General features: G+C 31.2%; 2 protein-coding genes across 2 annotated transcripts; both read left to right on the top strand.

Annotated features, from left to right (window-relative positions):
* The first annotated feature begins 1,219 nt into the window (after window positions 1-1,219).
* Window positions 1,220-4,688, top strand: BNAA09G18270D. Its single transcript, XM_013872849.3, has 11 exons — window positions 1,220-1,692; window positions 1,941-2,016; window positions 2,102-2,212; window positions 2,292-2,408; window positions 2,505-2,858; window positions 2,928-3,262; window positions 3,345-3,444; window positions 3,578-3,637; window positions 3,716-3,802; window positions 3,880-4,014; window positions 4,157-4,688. Exons 1-11 carry the CDS (start codon window positions 1,586-1,588, stop codon window positions 4,493-4,495), a joined length of 1,821 nt encoding a protein of 606 aa, XP_013728303.1. The 5' UTR covers window positions 1,220-1,585; the 3' UTR covers window positions 4,496-4,688.
* An 8,228-nt stretch (window positions 4,689-12,916) lies between these two features.
* LOC106432021 (homeobox-leucine zipper protein HAT2) lies at window positions 12,917-13,363 on the top strand. The gene is made up of 2 exons (XM_013872860.3): window positions 12,917-13,046; window positions 13,140-13,363. The coding sequence occupies exons 1-2, from the start codon at window positions 12,917-12,919 to the stop codon at window positions 13,361-13,363; spliced, it is 354 nt and encodes a 117-aa protein (XP_013728314.1).
* Window positions 13,364-14,157: the final 794 nt, after the last annotated feature.

Genomic DNA, 14,157 nt, shown 5'->3' with positions numbered 1-14,157 from the left:
AGTTTCACTAACCCAGTGGTAAAAGACCTTGTCATTTGAACCAATCAACCCGGGTTCTAATCCATGGGTTTACATGATTATTTTTTACAAATCATGTAAAACGACATCGTTTTCAAATGAGATGAAACGACGTCGTTTCACTTAACGCCAACATTTAACGTCTAGTTAACACTGTGTTAACTGTGAGTTCACGGCGTGCTAAATTGGCAAGTCATTCTTAAGTTTATTAATAAACTAAAAAAGTCAACAAAAGTAAATGATTTTTTTGGTCAGGCTCGAGTACAGGTTTTCTTTGGCAATTCGTGAAAAGTTCGTGTTTTTTTGGCCGAATTTTCGTTTAATTTTTATTATAAAATTAAAGTATTTATGAAGATGATTATTTTTAAAATAAATTTAAATTGATAAAAAAGTATGTGGTAAAATTTTTTTAAAAAATTTGGTACTATGACAATTGAAAAATATGTTCATTTTGCTTGGTCGGATCTTATACGATCCCCTAAGAAGTTATCTCAGCCGTCCATATTACTTTCTTTGTCTAGTGGCATATTCTATTGCATATTTGCACCTTGGCATATTTCAAGACCTCTCTCCGTCCTTTTTGTTTGCTGTTACTAATCATTTGTATGTAAACGTTACTCAAAACTACCTAACAATAAATCGATTTTAAAAAAATTTCAACTATTTTTATACTCATGTGTAGTCTGTATATATGAATATGATTTGTATTATTATGTTGCTTATGTCACTCGCTGGAACCAAAAAAGGTTTCTAATGGGCTCAAAGCAGACTTTATATGGGCTTTGAGACTGAGGTAAGCCTAATATCCAAGTCTCAAAACCCATATAAGATCTGCTTCTAAGAAAATAAAATTAATAAATATTCAACCTTAAATCATATTTTCAATTATGAATCATTGCTAGATTTTTTTACCAAAGAAAAAAAAAGAAGCACTGCTAGATTTTTGTTTAGTGGGAAAATAACGGATTTTTCAAAATTAGGAGAAAAAAAACAGGAAATTTTTTAGTCAGAACATTAAATTTTCGTATTGATTCGTACTGACATGGACAACATTAACTATAGTCTATAGTACCATCCCTTACATTTTGGCGGGTTCCCAACAGTATTTTTAGTAGAGTAACATCAGTATAACTATTTAAGCGATTTTTCCACATTATGTAAGAGCAAATATTTTGAAAAGCCTTTTTGTTTTACGAGTAGTAAATAATCTGAAAAGTCGTTTGTTTTCTTTTCTCGAAAGAGGAGAAAAATGGATTTAAGAATTTTTTAAATGATTGAAAAAAATGAAATGAATGCAATTCAACAACCATAAAGTGAAGAGAATTGAATATTTTGCAGGAAGCAAAACCTGATCAAACCTGGTCCCCTTTCTTTTGGGTTAACCTACAATTTCTCGTCTCTGCATTTACTTCTTCATTCTTTCTCCTTTCTTCAAATTTGAACTCACTCCTTTCTGGACCTTCTCTAGTTATAGTTCTTCATACACCCATTTCTTATTTGTCCAGTGATATTTTTGCTGGAGTTTGATCAATTTCTCACGCTCTAATTTTTAATCATTTTGCCTGAGATGGGTGATCTCAGTTTGAATAAAGACGGTACAAACCAGAGAAGAAACAGAGAAAATGAAGATTCTTGGCATTGCCTGGATTCTCATAGACATGGACGGTCTAAAAGGTACCTTCTCTTCGATAGTTTAAGCTCAATCTTCACCACACTGAGTCTATATGTAAACTTCATAAAGGAGTAGTTGAGATCAAACTTTCTTTACGGTCTCAAAAGTTACTCTCGAGGTTTCTTGTACACCAAGTGTTTGGTTCAACGAGAAAGATATAGAAACTGTTAAGCAAAGAAAACGCATCTAGAGATTTCTTTTGTTACTAATGTTTATACTTAAAGTAATTTGTAGTTTATGATTATTCTAGTGCATCGTCAGAGCGAGATCTCCATGTTTCTAGTGATGGAGCTTCACCATTTCCCAAACATTACCCTAGAATGCAAGTAAGAACTAGATATTGTATTTTATGTGATCATTTTTTTCTTTTGAAGTTGATTTGTTTTTTTCTTTTTCGTTTTTCTTCCAAAGACATCCTCTGTTCAAACAACAGCAAACAAGAAACCAAAAGCTCTGAATGCTCGCCAGATATTTATCAAAAAACATGCGCCTTCACAAGAAAGAGCATCTCTGGAACGAGATGTAAGCCTTAGGACCTATCTTCATGTCGCATCGTCTTTTTAACAGGCATCATCATCATGTTGTGATTTTTGATACACAGGTTGAGCAGCTTCATCTGCGTCTACAACAAGAAAAGTCTATGAGATTGGTGTTAGAGAAAGCTATGGGGCGTGCTTCAAGTAGCTTATCTCCAAGGCACAGACATTTTTCTTCTCAGGTTACTTTAGTGTTTACAATCCAGCCTACTCTTTTTTTTTTTTTTTTGTAAATACAAATTTGTGAGACGTTGTTTATGTGCTTTGGATGATTTAAGGCAAAGGAACTTATCACTGAGATCGAATTGCTTGAAGAAGAAGTCGCGAATCGCGAGCATCATGTGCTCTCTTTGTACCGGAATATCTTTGAAGAGACAATAAGCAGAGCATCTTCAAAGCAAAGCTCAGTGATTTCTTCTCCAGCTCATCATCATATAAAGCAGCCACCAAGAAAACACCCAAGTGTCATTTCAAATGCATTTTGTTCCTCTAATAACTTCCCTCTAAAGCCTTGGCATGCTATGGTTACTTTTAAAGATTTGAGCAGAAAACCCTCCAAAAAGGATCAGTCTTCTCAGTTCCAGGATAATAGCTGTCTTCCTTCAATAAAAAGTTGCTCAGGCCAAGCAAAAGTATTTGATAAAAACCCTAATTTTCATCTTTGTTGAGACTTTTTCTGATTTTTATATGTTTTATTTCAGTCCTATTCAAAGGATTCAGTAACGGAGATAACTCCATCACAGAGAACTCTTAAGGATCATTTGTACCAATGCCCTAGCAAGTTGTCTGAAGAAATGGTCAAGTGTATGGCTTCAGTGTACTTCTGGATTTGCAGAAGTTCCATGTCAGCAGATCCTGAGAAGAGGATAAAAGATTCACCAATCCTATCAAGATCGGCGACTAGCAATGTGGTTATTCCCAAGAATGTTATGGGTGAAGACCGATCTTGGTCATGCAGATCCATAGTGGAAGTATCTTTGATCTCATCAGACAAGAGAATATTCTCGCAAGCATCATATGCTATTAACAACTATAGGTTAGTCCAATAACTAGGTTATTTCCTTGAAAAAAAAAATTCAGAATTGGTTTTGACTAGATGACATGATTTTGACTTACAGGCTCCTTGTTGAACAACTGGAGAGAGTTTCTATAAATCAAATGGAAGGAAATGCAAAATTAGCATTTTGGATCAACATCTACAATGCTCTCCTTATGCATGTACGGACATATTGATTTGATAAAAAAAAAAATCCTTTTTGGCTTTTGCTATTTCTTGATTCTATGAGGATAATAATCTATTTATCTTTTTTTTTTTGGTGTAAATGTTAAATAATCTATTTATCTTCTCTAGGCATACCTAGCATATGGTGTACCAGCTAATTCTCTCAGAAGGTTAGCTTTGTTTCACAAGGTATTCTAATTTGATCTCAATAGATGAAAATAGATTCATACCTGAGCAGATACTAATAGGTTTCATTGTATAGTGCAGTCTGCGTATAATATCGGTGGACACATCATAAATGCAAACACCATTGAATACTCCATCTTCTGCTTCCGGACTCCACGAAATGGACGTGTAAGAAGCATTATACCTTATCCCTTTTCAACATAGAAATCAACTTTTGACACTTTGCATTCCTTCATACATTGTAGTGGCTTGAGACCATAATCTCCACCGCCTTGAGGAAGAAGCCAAGTGAAGATAAAGTAAGCTTAAAGTTCAGCCTTCACAACCCAGAGCCATCTCTCTGCTTTGCTCTTTGCACTGGTGCACTCTCAGATCCAGTGGTAACTTCTTTGACTCTTTATTACTAATCTTATGCACATTTATTCCAAATCTGTAGTCACTTTTTCACTCAATAATATCGGTTTACTTTATGGTTTTTTTATGGTGAACTGAAATTGGAGCTTATTTGATTGTTGGGTGCAGTTAAAGGCATACACTGCCACAAACATTCAAGAGGAACTAGAAGCTTCGAAAAGGGAGTTTCTACGGGCGAACATGGTAGTACAAAAACAGAAGAAAGTGTTCTTGCCTAAGATTATTGAGAGGTTTACAAAGGAAGCTTCTCTTAGCCTTGACGATTTGGTGAGATGGTTAATAGATAACTCAGACGAAAAGCTTGGGGAATCAATACAAAAATGCGTGGAAGGTAACCCAAACTACAAGAAAGCGTCTCAGGTGATTGAATGGTTGTCATACAGTTCAAGGTTTCGTTATGTATTCTCAAAGGACTTGACGATGGAGAAAAAGCCTTGGTGGGTTTAAAACAATATTGCCTAAGAAACCTCTTGATGCACTTGTTCTCTAGTTTCAATAGACCCTTGTAATGTTTGTAATGAGATAATGGAAGAGAAACATTGTAGAATCTGTCAGGCTGACTGATAAATTTGTAGCCATAGATTCTCTCTATATCTGCTTTAACAGAATATACAACAACGCAGATGAAACAGTCATTGTCTTCGGACTGTGAGCCATATGTTGAAAAGAAAAAATATCGTCAACGGAGTGGAGCATGAACTGAAGGTTTATTGTTGGCCTTTAGACAAGCTCACAAAACTCTTTCTTCTACAATTCAACAGTTCGGACATGTTATGGTCCTCCATGCACATATTGGACCATTTATTGGGCTTTATAAGATGTACACCATGCACATTATCAATGAGGTACACCATGAGTGAGTTACCATGCACAAACTGGAAAATAATTTCATATTCCGTTAATTGTTATTCTAGTAGTAGAAGAAAAAAAAAGACAAGCTCGAATTGAAGAGAAAATGAATGGATGTTTGACCAATTTGACTGCAAATATTTAACAAGGAATGCACGTGCGGATGTGACACCTGCACGTGTGCTTTGCTGTAATGGGTGGTCTTGGCTCGCGTAGGAATGTGTGCGCCACGTCAGTTCCACATGAGGTGCAAAAGAAATACGCACCAACCAACTTGCTTCTCTCTTTTCATTTTCTATTCACAATGTTCAAGCTTTCTCCGAAGATTCTTCAAACCATTTTTATTCTTTTTCTTTATTAATCATTGATGAAGTTTATGACTACGAAAACAAAATCATTGATGCAATTATAATCCCTATCTCTATTTTTGGCATGGGAATCTTAATTATCATGTAAGTATTACCAATACTATATTTTATCAAAAATAAATAATAATAATAATAAAAAATAACAATAGTAGGTCTAACGTTAGATATAGTAACAAACTGTCATACTCTTTGATATTTTATCTGTATAATAGTATTTAAAGGTAAAATCACTCCAATTCTATTCTATTTTTTAATATAAAATAGAGATTACTATTTTTACCTTTATATTTAGAGAAAAAAATATCATTCTTCTATAATAGAGGTATGTTTTTTTGTTCACAAAATGATCTTTTAACTTCTTACTTTAACAATTATAACCAAAATAAATATTTTTAGTGAAAATATACTGTTTATATAAATATATAATCATACTTTTTATTTATATAATAGTTTCTATAAAAATATTCATTGTAAATAATATCATAATTTTATGAATGTTATACTAAATTGGGTTAGTTTTTCAACTTTTACAAATAAAAGATACTATTTGTAAAATTAGAAAATAATATATCAAGAATATTCCTTTTTAGAGAAAGAAATAGAGGAATACATTGGAGACAAATCTATCTATATCATAGAGTTTTCCTATTTTAGAAGAAAAAATAAGAAAATACATTGGAGATGGTCTAACTAAAGCTTAAGTTTAAGCTATATAAAAAGTAAGAATCCAACAATCATATGAGGCGAACCTCAATTTCCAAGTTTTCTTTGTCTGATGAGCATGGTTATATCTCCGGATTAATCTTCCCTCAGTCTAAGTGTGGAAAGAAATAATAATCAAATATTCCAGTTGATAGATCAAGTACATGTGAGAGACAATTGGAAAAATTTATTTATGAGAAATTTACGTTCACATGTTAATCCTATTTATCTTCAATATTTTTTTCATTTTGTGTTTTTTTTTTCATTTTGGTTATTGCTCGATATAAATATTGATTTTTTAGTTTATTCTCATTTCGTTATTTTTTTTGCATGAGATTTAGAAAATGTTAAGATTTAAAATTATTAAAGAGATACATACTTAGGTTAAGATCAGCGCCTTGTGCAGAATAAATATTTATATATTTATTACTTATTTTATGTTTTTCTACGTATTATGAAATAATAATTATATATTAAATAACTAAGAAATCAGCTACTATTATGTAATAAATTGGTGTGCGCATATAAACCAAATGACCGCTCTTGTTTATTCGCAAATATTTTAGGGTAAATAAATCAAAACAATCAATCTTATCTTCGTATATGATATATAATTCAATTTAAATGATTTTAACATAGATATATAATATATTTTTAATATGGATATTTATTAAATGAGGTTTCTACTCATATGATTTTATGATTATTTGCATATTTGTGTAACAAAATTTTACACCAATGATTTTTTTTTAAAGTGGAATGTTTAGTGGTTTCAATAATTTATAATCATTTAAAAAATAATGAAGATTTCAAAATTAAAATATTAACTTTTCAATATATGTTCAACACATATATCAAAATATAAGTATGTATTTTCATATGATATATTGTTTAATTTCAACGATATGAAATATAATCATTGTATCTTATTATAGAAAAAAAATTAAACATTGATCACAAAAGTTTATGTGAGACTTTTAAGAGTCGTAGTAATTTATACTCGTTAATTCAAAATACAACATATACAAAAAATGTAAAATTTTATTATATAATTAATTTAATTATGTAATTTATTTTAATAATAAATAATTAAAAAAAATGATATAAAGTATACAGATTGTTAGCAAATTTTGATTATTTAAAATAATTAATTGCCATATATATCTTAATCACATTAGATAATTTCTTAGGATTTATTTATGGAAAGAATATATAATAATTTTAATTTGATAAATGAATGGTCTATAATGAATATACTAAATAATATAACATTCTCTAGCAATTTACTTTTGGACTAACAAAAATTTTAATTGATTTTTAAGCCAACGTAAATAAAATTAGCATTTCAATTACGTGACAACTTAGCATGATACTTTTTTTAATTATTATATACTATTTGTTATAATTTTTTTAATTGTTTCTCTATTAATATATTGGATTAATATATTGGGGATGTTTGAACAAAAAAGAAGGATCTAATAAAATATCTCCAATCATTCCAGTGCTGTAAAGAACAATTATGGCTAACATACACATGCATGGAGCATATGATTAAGCAGAACGACAATTATTAGTCCTAGGCAATGCAGAACATTAAAAATGATTACTTTATGTACTGTTATATAACTAAAAAAAATTATTTCTTTGTGTATGATTTTTTGCTTGTTTTGACAATTGTGACTCAACTTTGTATCTGTCACGTTGGTCTACACATTCACATTCTAAAATAATAATTTCAGAAGCCAACAATATTTTTTTCAAGATACATAAAAGAAAAAAGTTGGCAAAAAATAAAAGAAAATTTGAATAGAATGAATGTACTTTTGTTGTAATAGTGATTCCTTATGAATCAAAAGGAAATGATCAAGAGAAAACATGCAGGCGTGAATCAACGCGCACTTATGCGAGTTGTCAATCATAGCGAACACGTGGGACAGCAGATCACACTGAAACACAACTACGACATTTTGTCGGATCTTTTGTATAATCATGGGACCCGCCTATCATGATATCTCTTTCCACAAAACCATCATTATGTCCGCAATAATTGTCCGCAATTGCTGCATTTCTACACTTTCTTAGAGAGCGCGTGTGTGCATTTATATTTGAAATCGCCAACAAATAAATATTAGGAAAAATGAAGTGAAATATTCCAATTTAGTTGTAAATTTATAGTCCATGTTGTTTTAATCATTTTGACGACTTTAAAACTATTAAATATTTAATATATAAATAAATAACTGGAACAAATAAAAAAATTTATAATTTTCAAATAGAAGAAAAAAAGCCTCTAAACTAACACACATGTTCGCAATTTAGCTAAAATATTAACATTTTCAAAAATATTAAGATTTTTTTTGTCAACATTGTATATTAACGTTCTCTAAAACTTTAAAGTTTGGATTTACACGAGATTGTTTTAAAAATTATTATAATTTAATTGTATCAATAACAAGTCACACAATTTTTTTTTGTCACGCAGTCACACATAGAGATGTCAAATGGGCGGGTTGGGCGGGTTTGGGTGTGTCCGAATGGGCTTCAATTTTTTGCTGGACATTTTTGGTCGAAGCCCAAATAGAACCATGTCCAAATGAGACCATAACCAAATAGGACCATGATTTGTTGAGTTATCTATGGACGGCCCATGTGTCCAATTAGGGGGCGACTGATTTTCCCGCTACCACCCGCAAACGCAGCTTTTGTGATTGGTAGCGGTTGTCGGCGATTTGCAACAATCACTCAAATCGCTCTAAACCGCTTCAAACCGCTCTGAATTTCATAAATTCAAAAGCTGGCTCCAGCTAGCGTTTGCAGTTGCGGGCGGTTGTGAGAAAATAATTTTTTTTTCTTTTTTTAAAACAATATATATATAAAAGTAAAAATATTTAATAAAAATTTTAAAATTGAAATTATGAAAATATTAAAATATATATATTATATTTTAATTAATATTATAAAATTTTATAATAAAAATAATTTCAATAAATTTTCAAAAATTAAAATTATAACTTTCTAAATAGAAATTTTATATTTATTATAATTTTATGATTTTTGATATTTTTATAATTATATTAAATGTAAATATTGTTAATTTATTATTTGACTGTTACCGAATTTGGTAGTTAACCAGTCATAAGTCACCCGCAAACGCACCAATTTTTAACCCTAGACATTTAAGCTTATTGGGCCGCCCATTGTCCAACTGGTTAAACCCAAATTTGGCCATGTATATAGTTGGGTTCACCCATTTGGACAAAAAATGTTTATGGTTCAATATGGGCCTGTCCATTTCGGACCATATCTATTTGGACACGGGCCACCCATTTATAACCCGCCCATTTGACATTACTAGTCACACATTTTTTTTAAAATAGTAGAAATGTAGAAAACTTTTTTGGAGACAAGAAGCTATTGATAAAATTTTAACAAGGTTTTCAGTGATGGAAGCGCGTGATTACGCATGGTATGAAGTAGATGCGTAAGGAAACAACTTAACACGAACGGTCACGCGGGAAGACCCACATGCTGAATCTCCCATGTTACTACTGTACACAAAGTGACTAATACTACGGCTTCGAATGGTGACCGTCGTCCCGTTCCGTTCCGCAGTTAACAGTAACAAAAATCTCTATATGTATTATATATCTATATATTTTGATAACGGTTAAAACTGCACCGCAGTTGAACCGCTTGTCCCACACCGCTCAAACCGCAGTTACCATTCAGAGCCTAATAATAACATGTTTTCTTTAAAACTGAATAACTTCGTAATTGAGTTAGATTTTAATTTAATCCTATTATATTTAGAATGAAAAAATGAAATAATGAATTAAAATATTTATTTTATTTTACTTATGCAGTAAATCTATTTTTACTTTATTATACAGAAAATTGAAATATGGTTGAAGTATTTTCTAACTCAAACTCTCTTTTAAAATGAAGATGATCTAAGCACTTTTGAATTGCTCTCTTTATTTGTATTTTAATTTTTAAATGTAGAAATGTGCTAAATTAAAATGGGAAAGCACAAACATTACTAGTTTTTAATGACGGAAAAAGGTACTCCCTCCGTATCACTTTAAGTGGTGTTTTAAAAGAAAAAAATTGTTTCATTTTAAGTGATGTTTTCAAGTTTCTATGTAAAAAGTAAATACAATTTTATATTTTTGACTATTTGTATTCTGCAGTATGATTTTTTATTGGTTGAATTATGTATTTATTGTTGTTTTTATACAAACGAGAAATATTGAATAAAATTTTGTAATTTTTTAATCAGTGTGCAAAAACCTTAAAACCCACTTATTGTCATATAGAGGGAGTACTAGTTAATATCTTTGAAAATGTCACTGTTGTGTTGAATGAAAGTAGAAACCACGATGATGTTAATTCATATGTAAATATCCATCTCACATGTATATGATTGGTTTATAACCGTTGATTGGCCTACTACAACTTTGAAGAAAATCAGATTCATTTGGATTGTGTTTTGTACCAAGTACCAACCACTCGAATAGTCCATTTTCTCTCATTATATCGAACACCGAATTTTTTTTTCTTTCACTATATATTTTGTTATAAGATTTTTGAATATTTTCTAATATAAAAATCTGAACAAATAATTGGCTACACCGTTGGAGTCTTGGAGACTGGACTCAGCCTGCCTGATATCCCGTAGCCAATAAAAAAACAAATATTTTTGGCATATAAAACACATGAAGCTTGATAATATATATGAGGCGCTAGATTAAACACAAGTACTAAGCTCAATTTCATTAACTTCGAGTATCTAATAATCTAAACTATGTTTATGATTTTTTTGAAGTACTTTGGTATTTTATTATAAAAAGAACTTTGTTCCTTGTTTTGATAAATGGTTATCTATTTAAAACGAAAGATAAGAGCATACATAGCCCGGCTGTGTTTGTTTCTTGTTGTGTTGATAAATTAAGAAAAATTATAATTAGGGGTGCGATAATCTCTCAGTTGTAGAGAGGACAATTTTATTGGTTTTTATGACACTGACTTTATACTCAGAACACATATTGGGTATCTTAAAACATTATGGCTATGAATGTAGTGCAGTTCAAAAGCAGGAGAAACACAGGAGAATTGGTCTGCAGTCATATCTGCATTTTCTTATCCATTCATCACTAAAATACAGAACATACATTAAATAATAAAAAATATACTGAACTGCTTTGCAGATCAATTGTAATGTATAAACTGTTCTCCTGCAAACATAGCAAAAACGGAGGTGGACAAAAGCAGGTGCCCAATGGATTATTTTCTCTCTTTTTTTTTTCCTTTAAATACTACATCCAACTTCCTTACTTTTATTATAAACCAGAAAATTCTATTATACTTTTATAAACACTTATATATATTTAATTGACATATTCATAAATTTAACATAATCTTTGTAAAAAGAATTTACACATTAATTTGTATTCTATAAAAAAATATTTAAAAATTCAAGGAGTATTTTTAGTTAGTTCATTAAATAAATAATAAGAAATTAGGATGTTAAAAATAACATATACATATTTATCTTCTATTTAATTAGTTTGTAATTTTTATATTTTTATATAAAGTAGTTTGATGAATTCATGCATATTATTTGATATGACAATATATATTTAACTCGCATATATTTTAATTTAAATATTATTTTCCAGTCACTTTCGGGTAAGAATTTCAGATATTTCGGATTACTTTGGATATTTCGGATAAAACTATCTAGATAGTTTCAGATAATTTTGGGTAGTTCGGATACGTTATAATAACTTAGTTATTCTCAACTATTTTTGGATACTTTTAGCAGATCTTTAAATTAAAAATATATATGTAGTTATATTATATGTATATATAATTAATATTTTTATATATTCGGGTACCCGTTCGGTTCTCGGTTCGGTTTCGGTTCGATTCGGTTATTTCGAATATAGAAATATAGGAACCGTTCGGGTATTTTAGAATTTTGGTCTGGTTCCGGTTTTGGGTATTTCGGTTCGATTCCAGTTTAATTTTTCAGTTCCTTTTTTTTTGCCCATGCCTATACAAAACCCATTCAGATACTGTTTTCCATTTTGTACTTGGTACGAGTCAGTTTTTCGGTTCGAGTTTGGTTTAAAATTCAGGTTAAGGATTTTATGTCAAGTCCTAACTAACGTCTTTGGATCTTAATTAGATTTTAATTTGAACTATAAAATAATTAAATGGAAAAAGAATACTCTTGGTCATTTTAATAAATTTTATAATTTTTAAGTTACAATATATTTATTAGAATGATATTTTTTGTTTTACGTTTTTTTTGGTGTAATTGTGTTTACTTTTTATTTAATTTTTTAAGTTTCTTTGTATTTATTAAATAAAAAAATCATTGATAATAATTTGTATTTTTGTTTTAGATATTTAATTTACAAAATTATTTTTAACATTTGGTTAAAATACAATAATTCAATAAATTAGCTGAACCAGTTTGATCTGCATTTGTTCTACATGATCTGCTTGATCTGCGTTTTAGGTTTGATCTGCGTTTTCTTGATCTGCATACCATTCGAAGCCTATACATGGGTGATAAATCAATGAGATTGGGAAAGTACAAAAAAGGAAGACATGGCAAAAGCCAAAGGGGACAGAGTGAGGATAAAGTAATAGAAAAAATAACACCAATAATGATGGATTGTAGTTAGCCACCTGACAAGATCTCATTACTTCAAGTCCTATATTTAATCCCCTCTTCGCCTTCAATATCATCACACATCTCTCTCTCTTCTCCATAGAAACAAACCATTTCTCTCATCTGTGAGTCTCTTTTTGACCTTCTCATCCTCTGTCGTCTTTCTCTGTTCTCGATTCTCCTCTAGATTCACAAGAAAATATTAAAATTTCGAGCTAAGAATCCACTGGGAAAACCTCACACAAAAAAAGTTTTGGTGGATAGATCATGATGATGGGAAAAGAAGATCTTGGTTTGAGCCTAAGCTTAGGTGTTTCACAACATAACAATCCTAGTTCTTCTATATCCAACAACCTCCATAGATTTCCATGGAACCAAACGTTCGCTTCTACACCAGGTACTTGCTTATGATATTTTCAGATCTCTTACTAGGTACTTTTTTTCTCTTTAAAATTTTCAATATTTAATTATTATTTTTTGCTCTTTGCAGATCTTGGCAAAATAGACGTGAACAGTCTTCCATCAACGGTGGATTGCGAGGAGGAAGCAGGAGTTTCATCTCCTAACAGTACGATCTCGAGCACCATAAGCGGCGGGAAGAGGAGTGAGAGAGAAGGAATCTCCGACCACGATGAGATTACTCCGGATAGAGGTTACTCACGTGGAACCTCCGACGAAGAAGAAGACATGTTAGGATTTAAACCCTTTGTCTAGTGCTTTAAACTTAGATTAGAATCAATATCCAAAGTTGTTCCTCTTTATTCACTACCAATGAGTAACCTTACAAGAACAAAATAGAAATCACAAGTTTCTCTTTAGAACCAAAACCTTAACTATTGATTCTCTTGATCTCTCTCTATTTGCCTCTCTCTCGTCTCTTTTTTTTCGGATGATTCTAAAGGCTTGACCACCTTCTATATTTATAACTCAAGTCACCGTCATTAGTTTTCCTTTTCCTAATTGCATTACCAATTTGACTAACAGACATTAACGCTGTTTCCTTTTGTACGCAGGATTTGGTTATTGGGCTGGAAGTGAATTTGGGCCCATATGCTCACAATCTCCACCTTATGGCCCAACTTCACCTCATCTCTTCTTCCCCGTAAAGTTTTTAGCCTTTCGTCTCTGAATCCTCCGATGCACCTTCTTCTTTGATCTGAGACACAAACTGAACCAGTGACTTCACAGATTCCTTCTCCGGTTAAATACACTGTCCAGAGAGTCGCCATAAGTATCTTATACTTCTCGTGCTCATCCTCACAGAAACCTAATCTCTTGCGAGACGGTGATGACGTCTCGTTGTTCTGACGAATCAAGTCAAGTAGCTCGTACGTTGCTATTGCTTCTTCATCATTTCTCGCCTTGTTTCTGGAGATCGAATCACTACCCAAGTCTTCAACTCGTTCCTCTGCAAAATCGCATAATCTGATAGTAACACCACCTTGTTCTTCATCGTGAGATGCCCGTAATCTCCAAGAAGCTCGCGATTTCTTCATGGTGACTGACGA

This window comes from Brassica napus, chromosome A9 (assembly GCF_020379485.1).
Source record: "Brassica napus cultivar Da-Ae chromosome A9, Da-Ae, whole genome shotgun sequence".
NCBI classification, from domain to species: Eukaryota; Viridiplantae; Streptophyta; class Magnoliopsida; order Brassicales; family Brassicaceae; genus Brassica; species Brassica napus.
Note: the sequence above shows the minus strand (reverse complement) of the source record. Positions and strands in the feature narration are given on the sequence as shown.

Bases quoted from the DNA above. Each gene is read 5' to 3' on its own strand.
- BNAA09G18270D (XM_013872849.3), top strand. From the start codon at position 1,586: ATGGGTGATCTCAGTTTGAATAAAGACGGTACAAACCAGAGAAGAAAC. The intron at 2,409-2,504 runs GTTACTTTAGTG...GGATGATTTAAG, and splicing joins ACAGACATTTTTCTTCTCAG to GCAAAGGAACTTATCACTGA. The intron at 2,859-2,927 runs GTATTTGATAAA...GTTTTATTTCAG, and splicing joins GTTGCTCAGGCCAAGCAAAA to TCCTATTCAAAGGATTCAGT.
- LOC106432021 (XM_013872860.3), top strand. From the start codon at position 12,917: ATGATGATGGGAAAAGAAGATCTTGGTTTGAGCCTAAGCTTAGGTGTT. The intron at 13,047-13,139 runs GTACTTGCTTAT...TGCTCTTTGCAG, and splicing joins AACGTTCGCTTCTACACCAG to ATCTTGGCAAAATAGACGTG.